Below are 25581 nucleotides of genomic sequence, written 5' to 3' on the forward strand. Positions count from 1 at the left end.
AGATCATGTAGGTTATATGTTTTAAAACAAACTTTGTTTTGTTAGTTTGTTGAAACAGTGAAATAATCTTTCATAGATTCTTATGGCTTCATTTATAGCCGAAAAGCTTGCACATGTCTGCATATGCAGTGGAGTAGTTTAGCATGTGGTCGGAGGCTGATGTGAAGGACAAATCTTTATGAAGAGGCGCTACAGTTTAAAAGATGTTTGGGAATCGCTGGGCTAAGTCCTCGTCTGATGGGATGTTCATACTTACACTTGAGGGAGTAAATTTCTTGATAAATGTGCATATTCCCTGAAACTCTGAGTTGGTTTAATTACGATAAGTTTTATCTATACCTGACCATTTAACCCTGCTTAGTGTCTGTATGCCTCTTGCTTCATGAGAGTCAGTAATCTTTTCTTAATGATTCATAGTTTCTGTTTTTGTTTTTTTTATCCCTCTCATTCACAGGTACCCAGATGTATATCACCATTTATATTACTGTAGTTTTCCTGGCCTGTATCTTGTACAGCGTTTAGCAGTCTGGCACATAAACCGCCGTCTGACCACAGGCAGATCGATAAAAACAGAAGTTTGTATCTGATTTGCTTTGTCTCTCTGCAGACCACATGTAGGCATGAACACATTCTCTGTCTTCCTCACACACACACACACACACACACACACACACACACACACACACACACACACACACAGAGAAAAGGTATTCTGCATGACAGTTTACTTGCGGGGAGCAGCACTCACCAGCAGATCGATGGAAGCTAGCGTATAATTGGCTGTGAGAAGAGACGAGGTCAACTGATACATCCCATCATTAGCCTCGCTGTTGCCATAGAAACCGATGCCTATGGCAACACTGCAAAGGGGATAAGAGAAAAAAAAAGGAGACATGAAAACATTGTGGGAGGGTGTGCGTGCATATATATATGTGTGTGTGTGAGATTGAGTGGAGAGCAGATAGCAGAGGCATAACCGTAATGTTTAATTCAGTGTGTATGTACATTTTAAATGAATGTGACACAAGAAGATAGAGCTGGAGAGGATGGGATGTGTGTGCTCTGGATGAGCATACCATCAGTGCAGCGCAGGGGAAGGAATAAACAGATGATGGGAAAAAATAAAACAGCTGACTTGTAGCACTCAACTGTTAAGCTTCAGCAAGGAAAACATTTGAAATGTTAAACATAGCGACGTGTTTACACATCTTTCTGTTATTCAAATATTCAGATTAAGGCTCAGGCCAGATGTTCATCAAATCCCCTCAAACCCAAGAGGAATGGTATGACCCAATCTCCCACAAAGTATGTGACCCAGATTAGAAAGCAGGGAGGAAAAATAAGGAATGTGTGTCTGCATCTGTGTGTGCTTTGCATTTCAAGCTGCCAAATGTGAACATGCTGTCTAATGCGGCTGCATTTCAAATGCCACGAAACTGGAGGGAAGGGTGTCACGTGAAATATTTTCAGGAGGCTAAACCGCAGCATCATTTTTTCATCCGTTCTGACACTGAAAGCTCTTGTATCGAGCATCAGCGAAGGAGACAACCGCATGACTACATTGCATTACAATCCATAAGGGGGAGACATGAACCACGCCAACCTACAGCCTGTATATGATGACAGCTGAAATCAGATCTCCTACATTATGTTCTGTGATATAGAAATATACAGTCTCAGTGCATATAAACGTGCAGGGAATGGACTGGAATATAATAACAAGCACTGCTGAAGCATTAAATTGTGCTATAATTTTATTACAGTACACAGCTGGGCCTGTAGCTTTAGATTTAAAAGGCAGCAGAGTTTCCCTTTAGTGACTCGTGCTGTACAAGAGTGTGTTGGACAGATGTCAAGCAGCATTTCTGTATAATGCACAGGGGAAACATTGTAGTGACTTGATGACTACATGGTCACAAGATCTGAGGGAAACACCGGTGGGTAAATGACTGTACTGTAGGTGGGCGAGCTGAGATCATCCACACGCACAAACACAAACATAATTATGGGGCAATCCAAATACACAATCGAACACACACAGTGGTGTCAAAGGCGTGTGGTCGATGAACAACTATATAACATGACCATCAGCTGTCATCCAGGCCCTTTTTTTTCCTCTCCAGTGACATCGGTGACCGTGTGAGAGACTAAAATGCACATGATGACAGAGAGGCTGACAGCTTGTGATTCACAAGTTGCTGTTGCTGCTCCACCAAAAATACACTGAGGGTGTAAAGTAACTAAGCACATTAGCTCAAGTGCTGTACTGTAAAATCTTAGGTTCAAGTATTTCTAGCTTCTGTTACTCTATAACATTTCAGGGAAATACTGCTTTAGTTATAGTAACTAGTTACTGTCCAGTTTAAAAATGAACCTGAAAACATAAGATGAACTAGGATGTATTTCTAAGATTAAACCAGTGGGTCCCAATCAGTGTGTCCCTGCAGCTCACTTTGCATATATATGAGCGTTATATACATGTTAGCAGTGACACCAACTCTCAGATTCGCCTCTGATAGTTTCATTTAAAGTAATAGTTTAACATTCTGGGAAATGTGCTTATTAACTTTGTTGCAGGGAGTTAGATGAGAGGAGCGATACCACTCTCGTGTCTGCACCTGTAGTAGTTTAGAGACTGCAAACCATCGACAGTATAAAGAACGGATGTCGTATCCGTGACGTCACCCACAGGTTTCTGAAGAGCCATTTTAAAGCCATTTTCTGTGGCTCATGCCGCCATGTTAGCAGTCCTGCCTCCTCTGCCTCCCGGCTAATCAGTGGACGTAAAGCCTGGGTGCTCAAAGAAGCCATCTGTAACTACACCCACCTGTCAATCAAAGTGGCCACACTGTTAATTATGCATACGTTTAGGCCTTAATGTAATTTTAAAAAACGGACTCAGTACAGTTAGAAAATTAACTATAGAGACCAAAACTGTTTTTTGTACCAGTGTGTAAACATGTTTATTCCTGCTGTGAAGTTGGAGATTTTAATATGGGGGCTTGTGGAGGTTGGCTTCTTTTTGGGAAACAACAGCTAGTCTGGCTCTGTCCAACGGTAACAAAATAAAACAACAGCTAGTCTGGCTCTGTCCAACGGTAACAAAATAAAATAACAATTAGCCAGAAGTCTGCTAACTGTTTCCCCCTGTTTCCAGTCTTTATGCTAAGCTACGCTTACCAGCTACTGTACAGACAGACAGACAGACAGAGCGAGATTTGTCTTTTCACGTAACTTTCTGCAGGAAACCGATGAACGCATTTCCTCAAATGTTAAATCGTTCCTCGAAATAACAGTTTCAGGCTCAAAGAAGAAAAAAGCACAAATTTATGCATCACAGGTGTGTTTGTTTTTTCTTATTGGAGGGTGCTGACCCACAGGTTGGGAACCAATGGATTAAACTCATTGAAACTAGCTACAACAGTAATTTATGCATCAGGATTAACAATCTGATAATGAGCGGTGGAAGAAGTATTCAGATCTTTCTTCTAAAAGTAGCAATATGACGATTATAAACACTCTGCTGCAAGTTAAAGTCCTGCACTGAAGTATCAACACAGTGTAGTTTAAGCATCAAAAGTAAATGCTTATCATATGACTGGATCCTGTAACTGCATTAATGCATTAATATCTAAGGATTATTTTAATGTTTTAGCTGGTTGTGGTACATACAATCAGTTTAATGCATATTTTATACTAACTCATTGCATGTTTTGTATGTAAAATTATAATCTGTAAAGTAATTAAATAGTACCAACTAATAGTTATACTTCTGTACTACTTGCTACTTGTACTTGAGTATTTTTATAGTGTTGCACAGGTACTTTTACTGAAGTAAAGCTGTGAGTACTTCTTCCACCCCTGCTTAAAGTTGACTTGTGTGTGTGAAGTTAATAATATAATAGGTCTGGAGGTGTTAATGACGTCTGATTCCTCCTCCTCACCAGCAGAGCGTGACAGACGCCACCGCCACCCACGTGACACAGCAGATGCCCCTCCCTTTCTTCCCGCTGTAACCGTGACCCGTGCTGGCATCTTCATCCTCCTCCTCCTCCTCTGATCCCTCGCTCCGGTCACCACGGTGACAGCAGCAGTAATGTATGAGGAAGGAGAGAACCACCAAGAGGGAGATAACGAGAGCGATGGCTGATAAACTGGACAGAACCAGCAGAGTCTGAGAAGAAGGAAGGAAGGAGGAGGAAAGAAAAATCAGAGGATGGGTCAGTGAATGTGTGAAATGGCACTTTAATCCCTTTTTTACAATTTGAGAGGGTAAAATACAAACTAATCCTGTATAAAATCCATAGCTTGTCATATTGTCCCACCCCTATTAGCAGCAGGAGATGGCCATTAAACAGGTATGAGATCATAAAGTGTGTGCAGGAACTAATCAAGGATACACAAACACACTGCATGTAGATGTACGTTAACAAAAAGATACATTTAACACAATATTTTTTATCATTATTTGAGGTGATTCTTGACTATTCAGATATATTTCAAAGGCTTTATCCCATCAGTCCCTGATCTTAACGTCACTAAGCCATATCAGACTTTGATCAGGCTCCATATCATAAAGTCGACATCACTGAAATGCATTTTGCTCCAACACATATCTACAGTATTATGATCCTTCATCCATCTGCCCGTCTGTCACTCCCCATTCCTCCACCTTCTCTATATCTCACCTCCTGTTCTCTGAAGCCCCTCCCCACCGCCCCACTCCACCCGTCCCTCTGTCCCCACGCTCTCCCACTCGCTTTCTCTCCCCCACTCTCCCCTCTCTCTTTCTTTCTATCCACACCACTGAATCTCTATTAATAATCTGTGACCTACTTAAATACATTCACTCCCACTCTCATCTCTCTCTCTCTCTCTTTCTGCCCGGTCTTCTGTTCAGCAACCTCTTCGCATTACTCATTCCCTCTCTCGTTCCCTCTCTCGGAGCACTTTCAGTCTCTTTTGTCTTTCTGTTCTGCAGGATAATTTGCGTCCCCCTCCCCTCCTCTCCTCTCCCTCCTTTCTCTTCTTTGTACCGCAGAGAAGTCGCAAACATGCACCGTGAGACACTGCTTAGCTGTGGCATTTTGCACGAGAGAGCCCCGTTGGAGGGGAAGGATGAAACCTTTTGCATGTTGCAGCAGAAACTGCACAGCTCAGGACAATGCACACAATAGCAGCTGTGGAAAACCTGCTAGAGGAGGGACTCGCACCACGTTGAATCTCACGCCTGAAAGCAAACTGCGTAAAATATCTCCACTTTGCATGCACAGAGGCAGGGGTGTGAGCGACAGTTTAGAAAAAGCGTTAAGGCATCTAAAGCAAGGTAGAAAATGGGGGCTCTTGGAGGAGTCTGGTGCAATAAATTGGCATGAGAATGTGTTTTAATGGACTGTAAATGCCATCATCATAGCTCTACAGATTGCTATTACATTCAGGGCTTCAAGGAGCAATTTATAGAGTGAAGCCATCATCTAGTTTCTTATTATAATACAATATGCCTTTGTGTATATAACAATAAATAGAGCATCAGGGCTGTAATTGTTATGCAACGTGCCCCCTCAGATTGGACAGTTACAGTACAGCATGTGGTTACAGCGTGTTACTGCGGCAGGTGTCTGTTACCTGCTGGTACTCCCAGCTGTCGGGGACAAAGATGTTGTCCTTCATCTGCATGGTGAGGTCCAGCCGGGGGAGGGCATGACACAATCTCACCCACAGCGAAGGGGTATAGCTGGGCACCGTTGTCATGGCAGCCATTTTCTACAACCGCTGCTGGTCTCCTCCTCCACCCTGCGGGAAGGAGTGAAAGACAGAGAGGTGGGGAGGGGAGGTCAGTGCAACCAGGATGTGAAGTTAAGAGCAAAAAGGGGAGGAAAGGGGGTGAGGAGGGGGTGAAGGACTTCCTCAGCCAGTGGCCTGAGCTGAGAGGACAGAGGGGGTCACTGCGAGGTTTACAGCCGCCGTGTTCATCCTCCATACGGGCAAGGTGGAGACAATTTATGAGCAGTGATCACCTGAGAGAAGTCAGGGTCGCAGTGTCAGCCATAGTTACTTGAAACGAGCTCTTGGCAGTGTCAATTGGTGCACACACACACACACACACACACACACACACACACACACACACAAATCACTCAGGGGAGGCTGAAGTGTGTCGCATCAGTTCCTAACTTAACATTGACTGAACGATTAACACACAAAACCGAGCGAATAAAGATTAAATATGAAGTTATGTGTCCCCATCTTTACTTTAATATATTTTATAGACATATTGCAGAAGATGCAGCTTTCTTTCACGGAGTATGTGATGCATTTAGAGCTCAAACAATTTGGAAATTAACTGATCAAGGAAATTCAACAGGAAGCAATGTAAGCAAGCAAAAATCTAAATATCTGATCATCTTTAAATTGAATATCTTTGGGCTTTGCGCACATTGGTTGGACAAATACTAAAAATTTTAAGATGTGATCATTGATCTGCAAAGACTATTTTTGTAAATGTCATAGCACAAATGATTAAATCAACAGATTGAATGCTAAAAAAATTCTAATTTGTTGTAGCCAGAAGGGTTTTGCCTTGAACAAAGGGAGATTATAACCTTTCTCTTAGCCTTATATAAATGGGTATATGCTACAGCAGCAGCATGGAGGATAGAGGAGAAAGAGGATATCTGTGTCTTTGAAGAAGTCTCCCTTCAGAAAAACACCATAGTATAAGACACCAAGAACACTGATATATTTGACTCCATCATCATCCACACTAGTGTTCAGTGTTCTTACTAAAGCCGGCCAAGGGGAGAGAAAGTAGGGTAAATACAAAGGGCAAATCCGGTTAGCAAAAACAAACACTGGGATCCTCATTACAATGACCGAGCAGAGGGGGAACAGAGGGCAAGACGAGAGCCTGGTAGTCTTCTGATACTGGCTGCCCAGATTAAGAGGCCATCAGAGCTTTACTGTATAAGAAAGGAGTGTTTTAAGACAGCTCACTGAGAGAGAGAGAACCATTCACAACAACAGCACTGATGCCCAAATACAAAGAGTTATACAGCTCAGCTCACAGCTGATATTACAGACAGATACAATTCTGCGTTTAGGATCCAATAATGTCAGAAAGACTCTGAATTAAAGGCTTGTGTTGGATTGTATTATCATTTAATGCAGCTGTTATTCAATCAGCACAGTGCACAGCGCACTGCTGAGGGATTTTACTATCTCTATTGATTCACGCTGACAATCTCACTGCACAGAATTATGTTTAATGATAAAAAGTTTAGATGTCACGTTCAATGCCAGACAATTTCCCCATTCAGATTTGGGGCCAGGACAAGTTAACAGCTCGTCCACAGGCCAAACAGGGCTGCTGTAAGCCCATTACAATAAGTCTGTTCACCTTAATGGTTCCAGCAGCCCAACTGTCACAAATCAAATCAATGCCAACACTCCATTTCCCTTATTAAAACTGTGCTAAACATGATGGCCCACACACTGGTCGAGCTGCATCCATCCACCACACATCAGCACTGTAAAGAGACTGTGTGCACTATACTCTGGTGTGTATCTTGAACGAAATTATTGGATTAGATGTACTATTAGCAGGTCTATGAGGTACGTTTATCACACTTTGGAGAGGATAAAAGCTTTTTGAGAGGCGTTATAATCAAGTAAGGGAATAAAGTCTGCCTGTTGTGATCAACAACCATCTATAAAGTGGGTCAATATAGAAAAGCATTCCCTTTGATAGACGACAATCCTGTGCCAATGATGATTTTGGCTGACGCAAGCGGAAAACCTCGTATAAAACCCACTATGAAACAATTAAAGATGATCAGACAGTGACGACAGACATCAGGTCACAGTCCAGGTAGGATTCTCTGACAGCCCAGAAAGTTATTGAGGCAGCATAATGAGGTGCTGATAGAAGTGAAGAGGGAGTCCACAGTCAGTCCAGGAGCAGTTGGGAAGCCTTAAGTTGACGTGATGTCTCCTGCCAGCTTCCCATCCCTCTTACCATTGCATAACTGAAGTCAAATAAATGTGAGCTCAGTCGGTGGAGAGAAGAAGAAGAACAATGGGAGAGACAAGGAGAGAGAAGGCACCAACAACTGTGAGCTCTTAAAACACAACAAACATTCAGTGTGCATGGAGCTCAGACGACACCGAGAATAAAATCACTTGCACGATATGAGACTCCATGATGTCTGAATGTAAAGAAAAAGGGCCATTTTGTGAGGCAGCTGAGAGCAAGGCTGAAGCATCTCTGTCAGCTGGATTCAGCATCATCTCCACCTTCATCTCTTTTTGTTTTATTTTACGACAGTACAACTCAGAAGATGCAATTAGTGTAGTCTTTTTGCCGCTGAAACGATGCACATTTCCAATTTGCCTCATAAAATCTGTTATGTTTCACATTACAGCCGAGTAGTCGTCTAACAGCCTCTTAACAGCAACCTTAATGACTGTAATTTATGAGCATTACAGCCTCATGACACACTACATCAGCCGGGAGAAATTAATTAACAGTTTTGTGAAGTTACCTTCGTCTACCAAGTGAAGCCACACAAGAGAGAAAAAAAGAGGAATATTCTCAATTAAAATTCAATTTTCACTTTACGTGCATCTGCAAAATGAATGCCCAGGTCCAACAATTGAGCCTTTAAAGTGAGTGCAGCCGACCGAAGGTAAGTGAGTGCAGCTCATAGTCAGTAAGTCGGAGTGAATCAGTGCTTTGATGTGTGCAAGAGTCCAGCATGACAAGTTGATGGTGACAAAATGCTTCCACGCTACTGACCGAATCGACAAACCCCTACAGAGAAAAAAAAAAAAAAAACATCAAATTATCTTCCAGATTCTAAAGTAATTTGAGAAAATATGAGACAGATGAGGCTATAACTGAGTGGGAAATAATTGGATGCAATAAAACCATCACAGCATCATCTGATAATGGATTTATTCTTCAAATGTCCACAGGAAAGCATTCCTCCTTTAGATGTGATAGTTGAAAAGATAAGCATGAATCCATTTTGGCAACGTGATGCAATGCTTTCATGAATATCCATTAAGCATATTTCAAAAAGATAAGCACGGCTCCAAATTACCAATACGCTGTGATGTAGTGTAATGTGCAGTTCCTATTATATTTCAGCTGAGTGGTGTTCAATCTCTTCAACCACATCAACAATTAAGCCATCAAGCAAGAGGAGAAATATCAGCCTCTTACCTCTGTCGGTTGCGTTGGGAGGTTTCTCTCTCCTTCTTGTGTCTTCTCTTCTCGCCGGCGTCCGTGAAATATTTACCCACTCAGAGGGGTATACTGCCAGTCAACGACGGCTGATGCTCTTGAAAAAACATCATCCTGGGAAAAAAAATGGCTTGGAGGCATGCCAAAAATATGTCAAAAAATAAAGGGGGTTAGGGGGGGGAGAGGAGGAGGAGGAGGGAGAGAAAAAAATAAGCCAATAAGTCTTGCAGTTATTGAAATATTAAATAGCCAATAATTGTATGGTTGTCTGGTGACAGTGGAGAGGTGCTTGTGTTGATGGATGGGAGAGGAGCTCTCAATGAGAGAGAGTGAGAGAGACAGAGAGCAAGTGAGAGCGAGAGAGAGAAAGAGAGAGAGAGAGAGAGAGAGAGAGAGAGGGATTAAGATTGAGGAGACACCCCTTAGGGACCCTTTATCGTTACATTGTAGCCTTTCATAGCTTAACGCCCAAGCGACTTCACAACACGACAGCAACACGATATTGCCCAAAGATAATTAATCTGTTAACGGTGGATTAGCAGGGGTCTAACCCCTCAATCACTTCATACTGAGATACCAGAGGCACACTTCTAATGTCGACCCCCAACCTACTGTACATCCACGCACACACACTCCCATCAACCTGACCAATCTCTGTCCGGACTACCACGCTGAACCCTGACCAGATTACTGAGAGAAAGAGTGCGCGCTGAATAATAGTGAAAAGAGGATTTTTCCTTTGTTAAAAAAAAAAATATTCACTCACATGTTGGATGCAAAATAGTGAACTCCTGCCTTATGACAGCTCTGTTGGGCTGCGACGTGTCGAGGTGCTAATGTGAAGTAGAGATTCACATAAAATTGGAGTAAGAGCACACATAGATGAATAAAGGGGAGGGGGAGATGCAGGGAAAGGCAACATAAAATACTGAGGAGGGGAGAAAAGAAGAAAAAAAAAAAAAACGTGGGTTCCCAGGGAGTGATGCTGAGAGAAAGAGGAAGGGAGGGAGAGAGATGGAGTGAACAATGAATAGAAAAGAGAGAGGGGGGTAGAAAACAGCATGCAATGGATTTTTAGGCAGAACCAGCTACCAGTGGAGGCTGCATCAACACTAATTCAGTGACAAGGAGGCTGGAGAACATGCAGCAACACGACAGAAGTGATGAGGGGGTTACTGATGGATGGGTGCCGATGATGCTCGCTGGGTGATTTGGCTTGAGGAATGCAAATTGGAGATGTAATGGTGAAAAAACACAGTTAAAAAGAGAGTATGGTGTTTGTCTGCCATTGGTGAAAGAGGGGCAGAAGCAAGCAGGCAAAGAGGGAGGGGGCGGCGTTAGTTTTTCTGTGTCACTGAAAAGAGAGTGGGGGAAGGGAGGCAGGGAGATAATGCAAGCGAGGGAGCAAACAGTAGAGAGCCACAGAGCATACTCACTGACTCATATAGCCTATGTATAGTGTGTATATATGTGTGTGTGTGTGTGTGTGTAAGAGGAGAAAAATTCTATTATGTATGCAAGAGTTGTTCGCGCAGCCTTTACGCAGCCTCCGTGTGTCTGTATGTTAAACAACAACAGTACTGCATCCAGGCCATCCATCACTGCGCTGATAAAATATCACCACTCACAGGATTTAAAATATCCAATTCAATATTTAATGTCCTTGACAATCTGGTGGTTATAATTCATTGTGTAAAGCATACAAAGTCATCGTTCTTGTGGAAAACATTTCATACAACATTAAACAGATTGTCTAAATCGTGGCGTTACGAGCTGCACAATGCGACCGCTTTGGTTAATTCATGGCTGTAAAGAAAACATAATACGTCTTCATGTGCACATGTCCTGTCTGTGTATGTATCAAACTGTAGACATTAAAGCAAGGCACACCTACAGTTGGTCCTGTACATCTTGTGTGGCCCAATAGAGGAAGAAATTAGACGTTAAGACGTTTTATATTTTAAGAAAGTAGATATTCTACTCTGCATGTCGAGTGAGTTTAACAACTCAAAGGTCTCCTGCATTCATACAGCTGCTTACATTTTGACTTGTGTACATAATGTTTATTGTGAAATACCTTGATTGTTTCCCCTTTTTTTGTAAGTCGCTTTGGATAAAAGCGTCAGCTAAAGGACTAAATGTAAATGTAAATGTAAACAATCTGATCATTTCATTAAATTATCCATTTTGGACGATTAAAAGTTTAAAAGAAGATACAAAGAAGCTGATGCTCAGTGTGGCATTTTTGTTTGACGTCAAAAAAAGCTGATGCTCAGTGTGGCATTTTTGTTTGACGTCAAAAAAAGCAATTATCAAAACAGTTTCCAATTAATTTTCTGCTAGTCGACCAACGGATGACTAAGCAACCCGACTCTGTTTGACCTGAATGGAATGGGACCTTAATTTTTTAACAACTGGTAACACCTGTGTTTATCCTACTATTTCATGTCAAAATGGCTCCTGTGAAAAAAGGTCTATTGTTTGATTCGAAGTGTAATTACAAATTAAATTTAACAAATAAGACCATTTTCTGTAACCGCAAGCGACTGGAGCCTATCCCAGCTGACTTTGGGCGAGAGGCGGGGTACACCCTCAACAAGTCGCCAGTTAATCACAAGGCACATAGAGACAAACAACCATTCACACTCACTTTCACACCTATGGACAATTAAGAGTCACCAATTAACCTGTTAATCGCATGTCTTTGGACTGTGGGAGGAAGCCGGAGAGAACCCACGCAGACACAGGGGAGAACATGCAAACTCTACACAGAAAGGCCCCAGCCAGAGAGCTACGAATCACCCTAATCAACTAATCATTTTAGATCAAATTTTGATAGATGTCAAGTTTGATTTGTAGTGTAATTACAGAAGAAGAAGAAGACTCATGTTATATTACATCCTAACATGAAAAGTATAAAAGCTGGTTCAAGTATAAAAGTGTACATTGCCCTGCTTTTAGTTCTAGATGTAATGCATCAGCTTGTATTATGAATTTCTTGTATTATTATTCTGTGTAGTCTTCATTTGTTTCTCTTAAAATATCAACATGACATTTAGTGTAATGGCCTTCCTATTAAAAAGTCTTTCATAAACTTTAAAAAGTAAAATCTAATCTGAATTATATTAATTAAAAATGTATAAAACCAACATCAGCTTTGATTGAAAAGGCCACATGGCTAGTGCAAATGTCAGAGGTATTGCACTCAGTTATATCTTTCATGAATTAACATGCATGTATGTAGTGTGTGCCCGTGAAACAACTTATCGAAGAGTGACCGTGCACACGGTCTCATAAAAACCGTCTACTTTGGAGACTCCCATGGCACAAAGGTGTAAGGTGTTTACCGGCAGACGGCCAAAGTTTAAACCCTTCCCCACCTTTAGGTCCGCCACCCCGCCAAACATCCTTTCTGCCTCTGCGCCCGCTACCTTGGCCAATGTGAGGTGGTAGCGTGGGTTGTAGGAGTCCCTGTGGAGCCAGCCCTCCTTCCTGTAGGCCTCCTGCAGGCCGTTGTTGAGCTGCTGGAGGTGAAGCTGAGGCTGGGGGCTCAGGTACAACACCCTCCCATTGAAATGTTTCAGTTTCACAGGGAAGGTCAGAGCCACCGGGGGACTACGATCCAAGCGGGCAAACCGTCGAAGGATCTCCACAGCTGCGGCTACCTCCGCTGGGCCGGGCAGCACCAGGAGGCACATGGTGACGTGAAGGCTGGAGGAAGTCTGCCAGTGGGGGGCAGAGGAGGGTAGAAGGGAGGTGATCTCCTCCTGCAGCTGCTGGAAACAAGAGAGGATAGAAGGAGTGTTGGCCCTGAAGGTGATGAAGTGCGTGGGTCGTTTCTTAGCGGGCCGACCGCCACGCTTCTCCTCTCTCTGCTCCGCAGGCACTGATGGATTCTGGCTGATGTTCAGGGCTCTGAGACAACTCTGTGAATAATAGAGGAGGCACATTAAGATAATCACAGTGTTAAACATGAACTGTATTAGTAGAACAAGAGTGTATTTCACTGCGAGCTGTGCTGTACCCACCAAATCTTCATTGCCTTCCCAGCTTTCTTGCCACTCATGGTCTTCATTAGCCTCCTCTTTTATGCTCGCTTCCTCTTTCTGATCTGCTGAAGCCTCAAGTCTAAAAGAGGCAGGAGAGTAAGATTGCTTTCCACATTATACAACATCCTAAATGTTAAACGTTAAGGACAGTGAAATAAATTTCAAAAAACAAGCTTGTATGTCCTTATAATGATTAGTTATATGTCAATATATGTGAAACATAACTTTTTTTTAGGATTGTTGTGTCCAAATCCCTGCCTTTCCAGTAAAATATTACATGCATCTCGAGTCAAATTGGGATGACACTAATTATTATATATTAGCATAGATATTAGTACTATCCTGGGGTCAGAGGTGTGTGTTTGGATGTCAGCTGTCTAACATTTTGTTCACACGTCTTAAACAGTGTGGTGGATGATTAATTTATTCATTTCTATTTGTCCAGTCCTGTTCAATGCTGTATGAGCAATGCAATGTTTACAAAAGCTATGCAGGATTCAATCAAATGTGAAGGATCTGATTTAAATGATTTGATTCTCAATCATTAATATCTATTAAAAAAAATTTTTTAAACAGAAACTAGAATTTCACACATCCCAAGTCTTCAAATGTCTTTAAGACATTCAGTTCACTCATCTACGACAAAGAAATGCAATTCTCACATTTCAAAAGCTAGAAACTTTTAGCTTTTTGTCTTTTTAAAAGTAACTACTCTATTATTTAAACATAAAATACTTGGATTGATTTTCTGTAAGTTGATAAATCAACCAACAATTTACAGCTTAAGTCTGCTTCATTCAGAAACACATCACATTGTAAAAGCCAAAGGTTCTCTAACTTCTGTTTCACAGTGACTTTTTGCCGTTTTTTTGTATCGAACAGGTTTTGAAGACGGCAGTTGGTTGTTTTGTTTGTCTGTTCTCTGTTAAATCTGAAGGATGAACATAAACACCAGACCTAACTGCAGCCTCCTCTGTGACACATGCTCCTCGTGATTCCTGTTGACCCTGACAAGTGTTTCCGCTACACTTCGGAGCCGGTTGCGTTGAATCCGGGATGTGAGTACTCATCTCTCTCAGCTCATCTTCCTCCAGATGTGTGCTCTCGGTATGAGTACTCTCCTCTGTTTCACTCTCTTCCGGCCCACGGACAGCTGGTGACTGCTCATCTGTTGTCTTTAGGTCTTGGTGTTGCTCTTGGTCTTCTGTGTTTATTCCTTGTTAAAGTAATTATTATAGTTGATGAGCATAAACTCTGTATAATTTTGTATATTTTGTGCATGTACGGTGGGGGAGCAATAAAGGGTCCCGTCTTACCCTTTACTTCTTCCTCCCCTCCAAAGGGGGGAGCCAGAGATTGACCGGTGGAGCCAAACACCCTGTCGGTCCTGCTGTGGCGGTCCCAGACGCGGTGCCCTCTGTAGGTGAAGTACTGGATCCTGTGTCTGGGCAGGGCCAGCTCAGTAGTGTAGTCACAGTCGCAGGGGTTGGCATCCCAGTTGAAGTCGTTGAAGGGACGCTCCAGCACACCGAGGAAGCGATCCACATACCCCACCACAAATTCCGAAGCATCCACTGATGGGTCCCACAGGATGCGAGAGATAACATCATCTGCTGTACGCATGCGAGGCTTTTTGTTCACTTCTGAGGGAGAGAGATTGGGATCATTGAAAAACAGATTCATGTTGCCTCTTAACAGTATGCGGCCGTTATCAGATGACACCGAAAACTAGATAAATATGGAGTCACCTATTGCCTCATATTTTGGCTTTGATGGTTTGCCTTGTTTCTTCTTGTGTTTCTCCACCTTTTCCTGATCCCGTTTGTCATCCTGGTCCGGAGATACAGCCCCTGAATCATCGACTGAAGGGTCACTTACAAAAAATGGGTGGAAAAAATACAAATGTGAAACATAGTGGACAGGATAATGTCTGAACACCCATATTTAGTCAGCGTTAAGTATCAGTCTCTGTCTGATGTGCAATATGAGCAGTAATTTGAACCACAGTAATAAAAAAATACACACATTATACTTCCAAAATAAAAATAAAAACACACTTTTGAAGAATTCCCTGTAACCAAGTAGAGCTTAACAATATGTAGTTAAATAATATGTTCCTGTTTTTTCAGGTCCATCTTAAAACAAAACTCACATATCCGTATGTACAATGAAAGTTTTTAGTGGCTGACATTGTCATGCAGAATGAAGACTTACATTTCATCCCACATCAATTCAATTGCAGTACATGTGAAGCTAATGTGCGATGATAACTTGCAATATTTTGTTTTACAATTACTAAAAAGAAGATTATGTACATGTCAAAAGTCTAACAAGGACATGAAAAATGATCCTTTATCCTGCTGATGAGTTTTCTGAACAAGATAAGGCGAGCAGACCTGTGAGACGAACGACATCGGTCGCCAAAACGACACTTTCCCATCAGGAAAAACTGGCAAACGTCGACTCCATCCGCATCCCCTTCTGTTGATTCTGATAGAGAAAGGCAAAGAGAGAGAGAGTGAGCAGGACAGACGTGTAATTAAACCATAACGAATGCCTGTGATGAAAGGGAACAGACTCTTGATGTGGGCTCTGCATTTAAATGAAATTTAAAAACCCCCAGCAATGGCTGTTTGCGTGGTGACACAACAGGTGATCAAACATTTTAAGGAAAGCTGCTCCATGATTCTGCTACAATATGTTGACGGCTATTTTCAGGTTAAAGGGAGTACAAAGTTTATGAACATGATCCACAACATGATCACCCAGACTTCCTCACTCAACTGACTAAACTAAGGGCCAAAACAGACAGTTGAACCAGATAGTGGGAGGATATAGGTATGAAGGGCGGATCCAGGTATGAAGGGCGGATCCAGGTATATCTTGCCAGTTTATAGGGGCTCGGGAGGTAGAGTAGGCAGAGGTAGAGCGGATCATCCACTAATTAGTGGTTCGATCCCCAGCTCCTTGAGTCTCCAAGTCTCAAGAGTCCTTGAGCAAGGTACTAGACTTTCTAAGACTAGAAAGACACTGTATAAGTAGAGTCCATTTAACAGTTCTAGCAGTTTTACACTGTAAATACCTGTAAGGATGCGTGCGTATATGAGACCTATATATATGTATAAGTGTCCACATCAGTGAGATATGTTTATGTATGCCAGATCGCAGATACATAATAAATATGAAATATGATACTTAATCGCCTGCCCTGAGACTTTTGCACAACAAATCCAATTTTCATCCTAATCATAACTGTGTCTGATATTGTAATTAATAATTCAAATCAAAAGTAAATAAGTGATTAATCCCCAAGAGGAAACTGGCAGTGGAAAATGTGTATAACACAACATTTCCTCTCCGATACAAATTCAAACAGTATAAATCATGCAACAGGTGGCAATGACTCGACCCAGAGGACTCAGATGTCAGCCAAGTAGTTGGAATGTGATTGCCTGTAAACTCTAAACACACACACTCCACACACCCTGCAACACCATTTCCAGATATGAGAGCTGGATGTGAGTCATGGTGCAAATCTTTGAATTATTGGCTGCCTTCCTTTCCACCGGAAGAGATAGAATAGTGCTGGTTGGGATGGGTTACCCTGATCATAGGAGAACATGGAAAACAATTCAACATTTCAGTACAAGTGACTGGAGGAAAGTGGGTTGAACAATAAATATGAACTCTGTTATTCCTGGGAAAGTTCATCTGGATTTGAGCCCAGTGAGACAAGCGGGAGCAGATACTGACACTACACCACTCAGACTAGAGCTCTTGACTCACTTCCTAACTCCTGCCACATTCACACAAGTGAAAATATTGTCAGTCATTACAGTCATTACAATTCATTCAACCTCCTCATCTTTCAGGGTAAAGGGCGTGATAACGTGAACAAGAACTTACCAGAACTCTAAACACTCATAGTATAAGCTGTCTCAAAGACTGTGGAATATAATGACATACTCGATTACTTAGAAAAGAGTCAGACTGACTCAGTAATGATGTCTAGACCCGCGATTCCCTGAGCCATAGATTGGGGGTCCGCAAAAAAAAGACCAAAATGTGTTGTGTGTCTTCAGGTACTTGCAAATGAAGCTATAATCGTAATCATAATCTAAAGTGTCATCTCATCACAAAGCACCCGGAGCATCCCTCCAAGAACACAGAGACTGTGTTGTGAGAAACAGACACATCCTTAGTGATGAGTGAATCACTAAGGAAGTGACTCGTGTGCGACAAGAGTGACAAAAGCCTAAAGCAAATATTTATGATGAGGCTTAATTACTCTGTTATGTTGTTCCGTACTTTAACAATGTTCATTAAAGTTAAAGTTAAACCAATTAAGTACACTTTAAACTGGTTTTAAAAGCCTTGTCACTGCTCATTGCTGGGAAGCTTTAACATATGTTACTTGAACAATATGTTCAAATGTAATGTTTAATGTACATTTCTCTGAAACATGTCTGAAGTATTTAGGCTGAAAAGTTTAAACTATAAATATGGCATGTACTAGTACAAATGGCAGAAAACTTTATTTAATCTGTGTGAGGATTATGAGGAGGTCTTTGGGAAACATCTGTAAGGGGTCTCTGGTCTCTTTAGTATATGACATTATATATATGGACATACCTGTAACTATATATTGTCTCAGGTGAAGTTAGTAGACTTTGGAGACCCGTTTTAAAAACAGCCAAGATACTGAGTATTCATACGTGTAAAACTAAGCAGAGTGGTTTACCTGCTGTGGGTTTTAGGGGGTCTTGCGCTGTCAAAGGTGTCCCATCATCTCTCTGGTCCTCTCGCATTTCTAATCCGTCTGATGCCATGCTCAGATCAGTGATTTAAAAAGGCAATGTTACTACTACAGAAAGCGTCTTGTGCTCCGCTGTGTTACTGTGGTGATTGCTGCTAAACATTTAGCTGTGTTTCACCTAACACAATAGCGGACTAAAACCGGTGTTTCGGCTCAACGAGTGACCGTGTTAACTGGTGACTCTCAGCCCGGGGCGCCTGTTAATTAAAACCTAAACAAACACATTTTATGAGGACAGCCACGTGTCTTAATTGTTTACAACAGCTGTCATGACCAAAAATATTCTGCAACATTAACCGTCTCTGCCATACCTACGACACTTCAGACGCATTCGCCTGAGAGTCGCCAGTTAACACGGTCGCTCGTTAAACCGAAACACCGGGCACTCCATGAGCTCCCAGCAACAACTTGGCTAGTGCGGAAGTGGCTGGTACAATACTATAAACCTTTCAGAATTAAACAACTCATATTTGTCTTATTTAAGTGAAACATTTAGGACATAAACACGTCGTTAAAAGTCGTCGTTAAGTGTCTGACGTACTAATCGAAGGCGCAAACGATTCTGACTTTTTGTCACCCTTTGACCCAGAGTTTGTTACTATTGCTACTAGGGAATTATGGGTAATGAAGTTTTTAACAGTCTTTCGACGAAAAAATGCCTTTGTGGGAACGTTACAACGAGTCTGACGTTAACGAACAAATCTCTCGTTTTCTGACTATTTATCGTGTCAAAAAACAACTTGTGATATTTTGAATTTAATAATTTAACGGTTAAAATTGAGAAAAAAAAAAACGTAAAACGCGCAACCAACTGCCGTGCGTCATCCGTGCCGCGGAGCGCGTGACTCCGGATCACGTGACCGTTGAGTGTGTTATTGACAGTTAGCAGCAGCAGCTCGAGGAGGACAAGGAAAGTGCAGAAAACCTTCAAAACATGACACACTGAGCATCATGGACGTTTATAAAACGGACTAAATCAAGATTTTAATTTGTTTTAGATCATATGCTGCTTTTTAATGTGACGGCTTTCTGAACGCTGAGTGTCCTTTTGTGAAGTTAGCATTGGGCACCAGTCATTTGTTTACCCTGGCTCTGTGCTGAAGGTAAGACTATCTGATACTGTCAGCCGTGTTGACTCTGACTGACCAGAAACAGATGTTATGTTAAGAACTCACTGTTATTGTTATTGTATCAAGTTAAGCATTATATTCAGCACAATAACCACTTTTGAAACATGTGTCCTCCCTTTCAGATGAATGCTCTGGTTGCTCTCTGTCACTTCTGTGAACTCCATGGCCCTCGCACATTGTTTTGCACTGAGGCGCTGCACCCTCCGTCCCCATCCCCGTCATCTCAGGCAGGTGTCCCAGTGCCTGGAGACAGGGACCGAGATGGAGACCGGGAAGGTGAAGGGCTGACCATGAGGGCCAACAGCTCGGCCACACAGAGAGGAGAAATGTGTGACGTGAGTGGGTCTTATCAGAAGCTCCATTTGAACCTTCTCTCCACCTCTATAGTGCATTATAACTTCTGCTTGTCATCTATGTCACAAATACTAATTTCCCTTCCCTTCCTTGCTTCACAGGGATGTCGATCTCTTCCTGCATCTCACCCGGGCTTCGTGAGCATCGATGATGAAACAGGCATACGCTTCCTGAGCCACCAGCATCCCAGACAGCCACAGTTGTTCAGTGTGGTGCGCCAGGCCTGCGTTCGCAGCCTCAGCTGTGAGGTAAACAGTGACGTACGTCTGCATGTATGTGTGTGTGTGAGTCACACATCTCATGCACTAAATAAATATAGCAAATCTTCTTAATCATCTCTCGTCACCAGTTGTCTCTCCTTTTTTTCAGGTGTGTCCCGGTCGTGAAGGGCCAATTTTCTTTGGAGATGAGCAACACGGTTTTGTGTTCTCGCACACTTTCTTTATCAAAGACAGTCTGGCCAGAGGCTTCCAGCGCTGGTACAGTATTGTCATGGTAGCAATGGACAGGATCTACCTTATCAATTCCTGGCCTTTCCTGTTACGCCACCTTAGACTCACTATACAGAGCCTGCAAAGCACAGCCCTCAAGGTAGGATACACATATAACCAGCCTTTATTCAGTTTGATCAAATAGGAAACTGAAAGGCAGGTATCTATTAGTTTCCCTAATCTGTTGGTACTCTACTCTCCACCATCAGGTGTTTGACAATGAACAAGGAGTTTGTCCCCAGCGAGCAGTGAGGATGAACAGTGTCTTCTCACCTGCAGTTTTCCCACACCAAAGGAGTGGCAACGCAGCCCGGTCACTAACTTCTCTCACCCAGCATCCCAACCTCTGGGCCAGCCTGCACTCCTCCTTTAGCTGGTGAGTCGATACTGTCACTCCCATTATGACACACAAGTTGTTGTCTTTTTTTCATGTAATTACTCAACCTTGACATGTTGATGTCACCAGGCTACTGAAGGCCTGTGGGAGCCGTCTGACAGAGAAGCTGCTGGAGGGAGCCCCCACCGAGGACACACTGGTGCTCATAGAGAGACAGACAGGTAGACACATGATCCTTAGTTAAACAGGATGAGTTTTATTTTGTTGTGGAATAGGGATGTAACGATATGGAAAATTTGATATCTTGCCTATAGTGACCCAATTATCACGGTTAACAATATTATCGATATATTCTTTTTTCTTCTTTTTGCTGTACAAATGTCCAAAAAACACATACATTGAAATAATTTAAACAAATCTTGTGATTTTCTTCATCATACTAAAACATTAGAAGTCATAATCTTATCAAAATGAAACTTTCACATTAATGGGGAAAGCAATTGGCAAAGAAAGAGAGTTTACTTGCATGCATACATACATAAGAAGTTTGGCTGTATAAGAAAATAAGTGTAAGTTCTTGTGTCATGTAGCAGCACAGCTTCTAACACGGCTAGTAGCTGCTCAGTTAGTAGCTCAGGGGTCTCAAAACGAACATGGAAAATATTGTTGCATTTTAGGAGGATAGATACTTTTCGAAGCTCGCAAGACTTGGATGAGGCTGTTAGATTAGATTAGATTAGATCATACTTTATTTATCCCACAACGGGGAAATTCACTTGTTACAGCAGCCAAAAGTGTAATATACACTACAGAAGTAGAATCAAATAAAAGGTTACATAACATAAAAGGCTGTTATTACACTGCGATTCACTGTGATTTACCGTAATACCGGTAACCGTTACATCCCTATTGTGGAGAAATATAACGGGAAGTAAAATAAACCAAAACATATCAACAGTATAATGCATAGGTGTTCTTAAAAACATAAAAGATTAGATATACTATGAAAAGCTCAAGTGACAAAGGGGCAACAACTACGGTGTCATAAGCAACGTATAAAAAGGGATCCACAATTAGTGTTGAAGCCACTGTGGAGTTGGAAAAGTGGAGGCATGAAGTCATATCTTCATGATATCATTCCTGTAAGATGAAGACCAAAAAGTTTCGGGGTGACACAAAATGTGACGGAAAATGGAAACATTGGGCAATCCTTCTACATGTCTCACCTTTAAGGCAAGGGTGTTGGCCTCTTGATGGAGAGTGATGATGTCATCATCTGAATCGCCTGAGACGTCTCCTCTTAGAGTCTGATTCACTGGGTCAGTCAGTGTGCAGACTCTAAGAAAAATAAGGTGATTCATTCACTGTACCTCAAATGTACTTCCTTCCTTCCAGAAAGGCTTTACCAAATGTTTAGTCAAGATTAAGAAAGTGATTAAAAGGTTTAGACATTTTCCAGAGCAGAGCAGCTCTCAGGTTGTGCAATTTTAATAGGCTGTTAGCCTTATATTAACATTATAAGTAAATAAACTTTATTTGTGTTGCCCTTTTAAAAAAAAAATCACAGTTATCAGGTTATTAACAAATACACAGTAGTTTCAACAGAAGAAAATAAAATAGTTAGAATAATCAATAATAAGAAATATCAAGCAGCCCAAATAAAAACACCAAGTTGTAGAAATTGGAGGTGAGAAAGTACACTACTAATTTTGTTTTGGAACTAGAGTGAGCTGAGTAACAACGAGTGCATGTCACAGTCTATATATGGAGTGTGATAAAGAGCTGGAAATTTTCTTATAGTTTCCACTGGAATTCCCCACATTCATTATTGACCAGAGCTTGAAAACATTTTGTCATCGCTATTTCTGATCTTACGACGACCTCTGTGTCCTAAAAGAGCAAGAGGAGGAAATGAGCTGCTGGGAGGGAGCAGAAGGAGGCGGTTCAAAGTCACAGCGGCATCTGTCGGAGAGCGAGCTGGGCCACGACTTCCTGTGTGATTATGCAAAATTAGACGAGTTACCTGGCCCAAAATTTAGGTCACTGAGGCACTTGAGACAGGTAAACTTAGCTACTTTTCTAGCTTGTTGAATGATCTCATACATTTTAGCTGATCTGTGAGCTGTCGTACATCACAGTTCGATTGATTTCTGCAGGTCCTCGGGGCTGCAGAGTTTCGTCAGCTAGTGTGGCACGTGCTCATGGGAAATCAGGTCATATGGAGAGGCGCAGACCCCGGGCTCATCCAGTCTGCTTTTACAGTGCTAAAGGTACTCCACTCTACTACTGTGTCCCCTCCTGCCTCGTTAGGAGAGACAGCTATAAACGATCTGTGAGGGTCCTCGTTAGTTGAGCCATGGTATAAAGATTGTGTCATTAGTTACTGTGTTACTCTTACAGTCATTTAACGGTAAACACTTGGAGATTTCATGCTGTCAGGGTTAAAAAGTACTGATGAAATATGATTCATTAAAAGTGACTAACACCTTCTAACAACGTTCTGTTGTGATATTAATGGCTAATATTTGCTTTAAAGATAAAGGTCCAATTCTTGTCTGAAGACATATTGTTTGTTCTATAATTACACGCCTTCAAATGTCCTCTGCCTGTACACGTCTCCCTGATCGTTCTATGGAACAAGACAGAGCGTGTTACTGTTGAGAGGTATTTGAGAATCACTTTGATTTTCATCTATAAGTTACATTGGTGCAGGCTTTCTCATAAATCCCAGTCCTTTTCTGCAGAAGACATTTTAATTCGTCATGATGCGAAAATTGTTACTAAAAACAATAGCAACGGCTCTGTTCTGTTTACATTTCTCTGCGAGTCATGACAGTGTAATGGTGAGGCAATATAAACCAGAACTATGACTGTATTAAATGGAGTGTAGCCATTCATTTTATTATTTACAACTGTGTCTTTTCCTACTGTGACACGTCAAAATGGGTCAGCCAACCATTTTTATAATCTGAATCTCTGTCTTGTTTCCCATCAGTCTCTGGTGCCAGTAGGTTGTGTGCGTTCTGTGCCGTACAGTGCTCAGTACGAGGAGGCCTACAAATGCAACTTCCTGGGCCTCAGCCCAGATGTTCCTATTCCAACCCACGTCAGCTCCTCAGGTACAAGGGCGCAAGTTTGTAGACTCTCCCCGTGATAGATACTGCATGAAACCTCAAATACTGCTGTTACAAACTGTAGGCTTGTACATGCAGGTCTTACTGTGTTGACTGTACCTTTCTTTCTTTCTTTTGTTTGTCCTGTAGAGTTTTCAGTGCTGGTGGATGTCAGTTCAGAGAGAAGCTGTCAGATCTCAGTCATGGGCGAAGACGATGTTTCCTCACTTTATCAGTTCACTATCAGCAGTGCCAACACACAGCCCACAGACAGGGGTGAGTGTACATTACTGAATCTATTAATAGTCTCTGTAGGTTTGCTGCCAGTCAAGAGTGTATATCTTTGCCAGTTCTGCACTGAGTCAAACAAAGAACTTAATTTTAATTAATCAGAGAAAACATTTTGATATCTATGCATCAAAGTACACATAGTGAAGTTTCTTTGTCCTTTAAGTAAGAACAGATGTGAATGTAACGATAAGGAAAATGTTCAGACATGTCCCATAATCTTGAGAAATCCTTAAAGGACCCCCAGAGTCCAGATCCACAAGAAACCCTGATTTGTTTCTTGGCTCACAGCCCATCTTTACAGCAACTTTAATTCAAAACTGTTCTTCCAGAAACTTTCTGAGATAACACAGGTTTAAGTTAGCAGCAAACATGTGAAGACCAGCTACTACACTACAGAACTCTAAAATAATGGTTATATGATGAACTGTCAAGCAAACTTTGTCCTCTTTTTCCAGGTCCCACGTTACTGAACAAGCTTGAGGTGGCTCTGAACAACGAGAACTTGTCTGTGGACGTCGTATCTCACTGCCTATTGTGTCTGAAGGAGGAGTGGATGAAGTAAGTAAAACTCATCCTTTCTTAAGAAAGACCACCTGCGTTTAAACAAGAAAAGCCTTCTCATAGCTTAGTCTCTCTCTTCCAGTAAGGTCAAAGTGCTGTTTAAATTCTCCAAAGTGGACGGGCGAGGGAGGGAGGACACCCAGAAGGTTCTGGCCCTCCTTGGCGCCACAGGACCCGGTGAGGAGGACAACGTCAGGCTGCTTAAGTTCTGGATGACTGGACTCAGCAAAACCTACAAGAGTCATTTAATGACAGCAGTGCGAGGAGGTGAGAGGAGCCCCAGCCAGTGACAAAAAAGAAACGAAGAGGAGGAGGCAGAGGGGCAACAGAATGGGGGATTAAAGAGGGGAAATACTAAAGAAAGGAAAGTGAAAGCAAGAATCCTTTCACCGGTTAGGCACTGGGATTGTTTGGGACTTTTAGTGGGTTGAAAGAGGAATGTGAATGGATGACAGAGACGCTTTGTCTCATCTGTTATTGTCTGTTTAAGTAATGAGAAATCTACTATTCCTAACCCTGATGATCACCCTGCACAGATGAAACACATCCAGCCTGTTTGGATAATGTATGAGGCTGGAATTATTGTACAAGCCTCAACGTACTAATATGTAAAGTTTAACTTATTACTAAAAGACTTTGCACTTTGTTTACTCTTTTTCTGACCATTTTAAAATGAAATAAACAAATGTCACTCCGACATGTTTTTCATTCTCATTCCACAATTGGCTCCATCTTGTGGCGAACAGGAAGCATCAAGAGGGAGTGAATTACCAGCTCCCACTCACTTGTTCGAGTGGCCGACGGCCAACAAGTCTGAAGTGGTGTAAGACAACACTTTTAAGGTCTGAGACGTACAAAGCACTTGCATAACACGGCCCGCTCCAGCATGGCCGACCACATCAGCAGGATTTTGGCTTCTTAATGAGCTGGTCGCACACACTGAGCCATTAAAACGTTTTTTTTTTTTTTTCTTTTCATACCACAGTTATTTGAGCTTGTTGCTTTGCTGAAGCCTGCAGACTTTAGTCAATAAAATTCAGCGACATACGGCTTTGTTTAAATTGGGCGTGCTGCTTTTTTTATACTATACTTAGTTGTTGTGTTTAAAAAAAGGGGCTAATACAAACTCGGACATTGCAGTCGAAGCTTAAAGGCAAAGTGAATTTGTAAATATTTGCATTAACTCTGGCTTTCC

The 25581-nt window shown here is 41.9% G+C and overlaps 3 protein-coding genes across 8 annotated transcripts in view; 1 reads left to right on the plus strand and 2 right to left on the minus strand.

Annotated features, from left to right (window-relative positions):
* The window catches only part of ttyh1 (tweety family member 1), a 22958-nt gene extending 12284 nt beyond the window's left edge, over window positions 1-10674 (minus strand). The window contains exons 1-5 of one of the 5 annotated variants that reach the window (XM_027287032.1): window positions 10011-10674; window positions 9224-9374; window positions 5626-5793; window positions 3945-4174; window positions 749-860 (exon numbers count right to left, since the gene is read on the minus strand). In XM_027287032.1, the coding sequence (XP_027142833.1) occupies window positions 749-860; window positions 3945-4174; window positions 5626-5760 (477 nt within the window). In that variant the 5' untranslated portion in view covers window positions 5761-5793; window positions 9224-9374; window positions 10011-10674. Of the gene's footprint in view, window positions 1-748; window positions 861-3944; window positions 4175-5625; window positions 5794-9223; window positions 9618-10010 lie in introns of those variants that run through there. The other 4 variants (XM_019253457.2, XM_027287031.1, XM_010744333.3 and 1 more) reach the window with 4 other exon arrangements.
* Window positions 10675-11508: 834 nt separating this feature from the next.
* On the minus strand, window positions 11509-18601 carry leng9 (leukocyte receptor cluster (LRC) member 9). Its single transcript, XM_010744330.3, has 7 exons — window positions 18035-18601; window positions 15690-15783; window positions 15042-15166; window positions 14610-14936; window positions 14251-14509; window positions 13273-13372; window positions 11509-13170 (listed from the first exon to the last, which is right to left on the minus strand). Exons 1-7 carry the CDS (start codon window positions 18120-18122, stop codon window positions 12508-12510), a joined length of 1656 nt encoding a protein of 551 aa, XP_010742632.3. The 5' UTR covers window positions 18123-18601; the 3' UTR covers window positions 11509-12507.
* Window positions 18602-18987: 386 nt separating this feature from the next.
* flcn (folliculin) lies at window positions 18988-25083 on the plus strand. 2 transcript variants are annotated; one of them, XM_010744327.3, is made up of 12 exons: window positions 18988-19212; window positions 19362-19574; window positions 19695-19853; window positions 19963-20184; window positions 20294-20460; window positions 20551-20642; window positions 22319-22482; window positions 22578-22691; window positions 23417-23540; window positions 23685-23810; window positions 24281-24383; window positions 24469-25083. In XM_010744327.3, the coding sequence occupies exons 2-12, from the start codon at window positions 19362-19364 to the stop codon at window positions 24674-24676; spliced, it is 1692 nt and encodes a 563-aa protein (XP_010742629.1). In that variant the 5' UTR covers window positions 18988-19212; the 3' UTR covers window positions 24677-25083. The 2 variants fall into 2 exon arrangements, with proteins under 2 accessions (XP_010742629.1, XP_010742630.1); XM_010744328.3 differs by having other exon boundaries at window positions 18990-19212; window positions 19695-19841.
* The last annotated feature ends 498 nt before the right edge of the window (window positions 25084-25581 follow it).

Source organism: Larimichthys crocea, chromosome XIII, assembly GCF_000972845.2.
Source record: "Larimichthys crocea isolate SSNF chromosome XIII, L_crocea_2.0, whole genome shotgun sequence".
Classification (NCBI taxonomy): Eukaryota; Metazoa; Chordata; class Actinopteri; family Sciaenidae; genus Larimichthys; species Larimichthys crocea.

What these genes read in the sequence shown, in the direction of transcription:
- leng9 (XM_010744330.3), bottom strand. Translation starts at nt 18,122, where the DNA reads ATGGCATCAGACGGATTAGAAATGCGAGAGGACCAGAGAGATGATGGG. An exon ending in AGGGGAGGAAGAAGTAAAGG is followed by an intron (nt 14,510 to 14,609) that starts GTAAGACGGGAC and finishes TACTTTAACAAG; the next exon opens with GAATAAACACAGAAGACCAA. An exon ending in ACAGAGGAGGCTGCAGTTAG is followed by an intron (nt 13,373 to 14,250) that starts GTCTGGTGTTTA and finishes TGCCTCTTTTAG; the next exon opens with ACTTGAGGCTTCAGCAGATC.
- flcn (XM_010744327.3), top strand. Translation starts at nt 19,362, where the DNA reads ATGAATGCTCTGGTTGCTCTCTGTCACTTCTGTGAACTCCATGGCCCT. An exon ending in GCTGTGAGGTAAACAGTGAC is followed by an intron (nt 19,854 to 19,962) that starts GTACGTCTGCAT and finishes CCTTTTTTTCAG; the next exon opens with GTGTGTCCCGGTCGTGAAGG. An exon ending in CTGCACTCCTCCTTTAGCTG is followed by an intron (nt 20,461 to 20,550) that starts GTGAGTCGATAC and finishes TGATGTCACCAG; the next exon opens with GCTACTGAAGGCCTGTGGGA.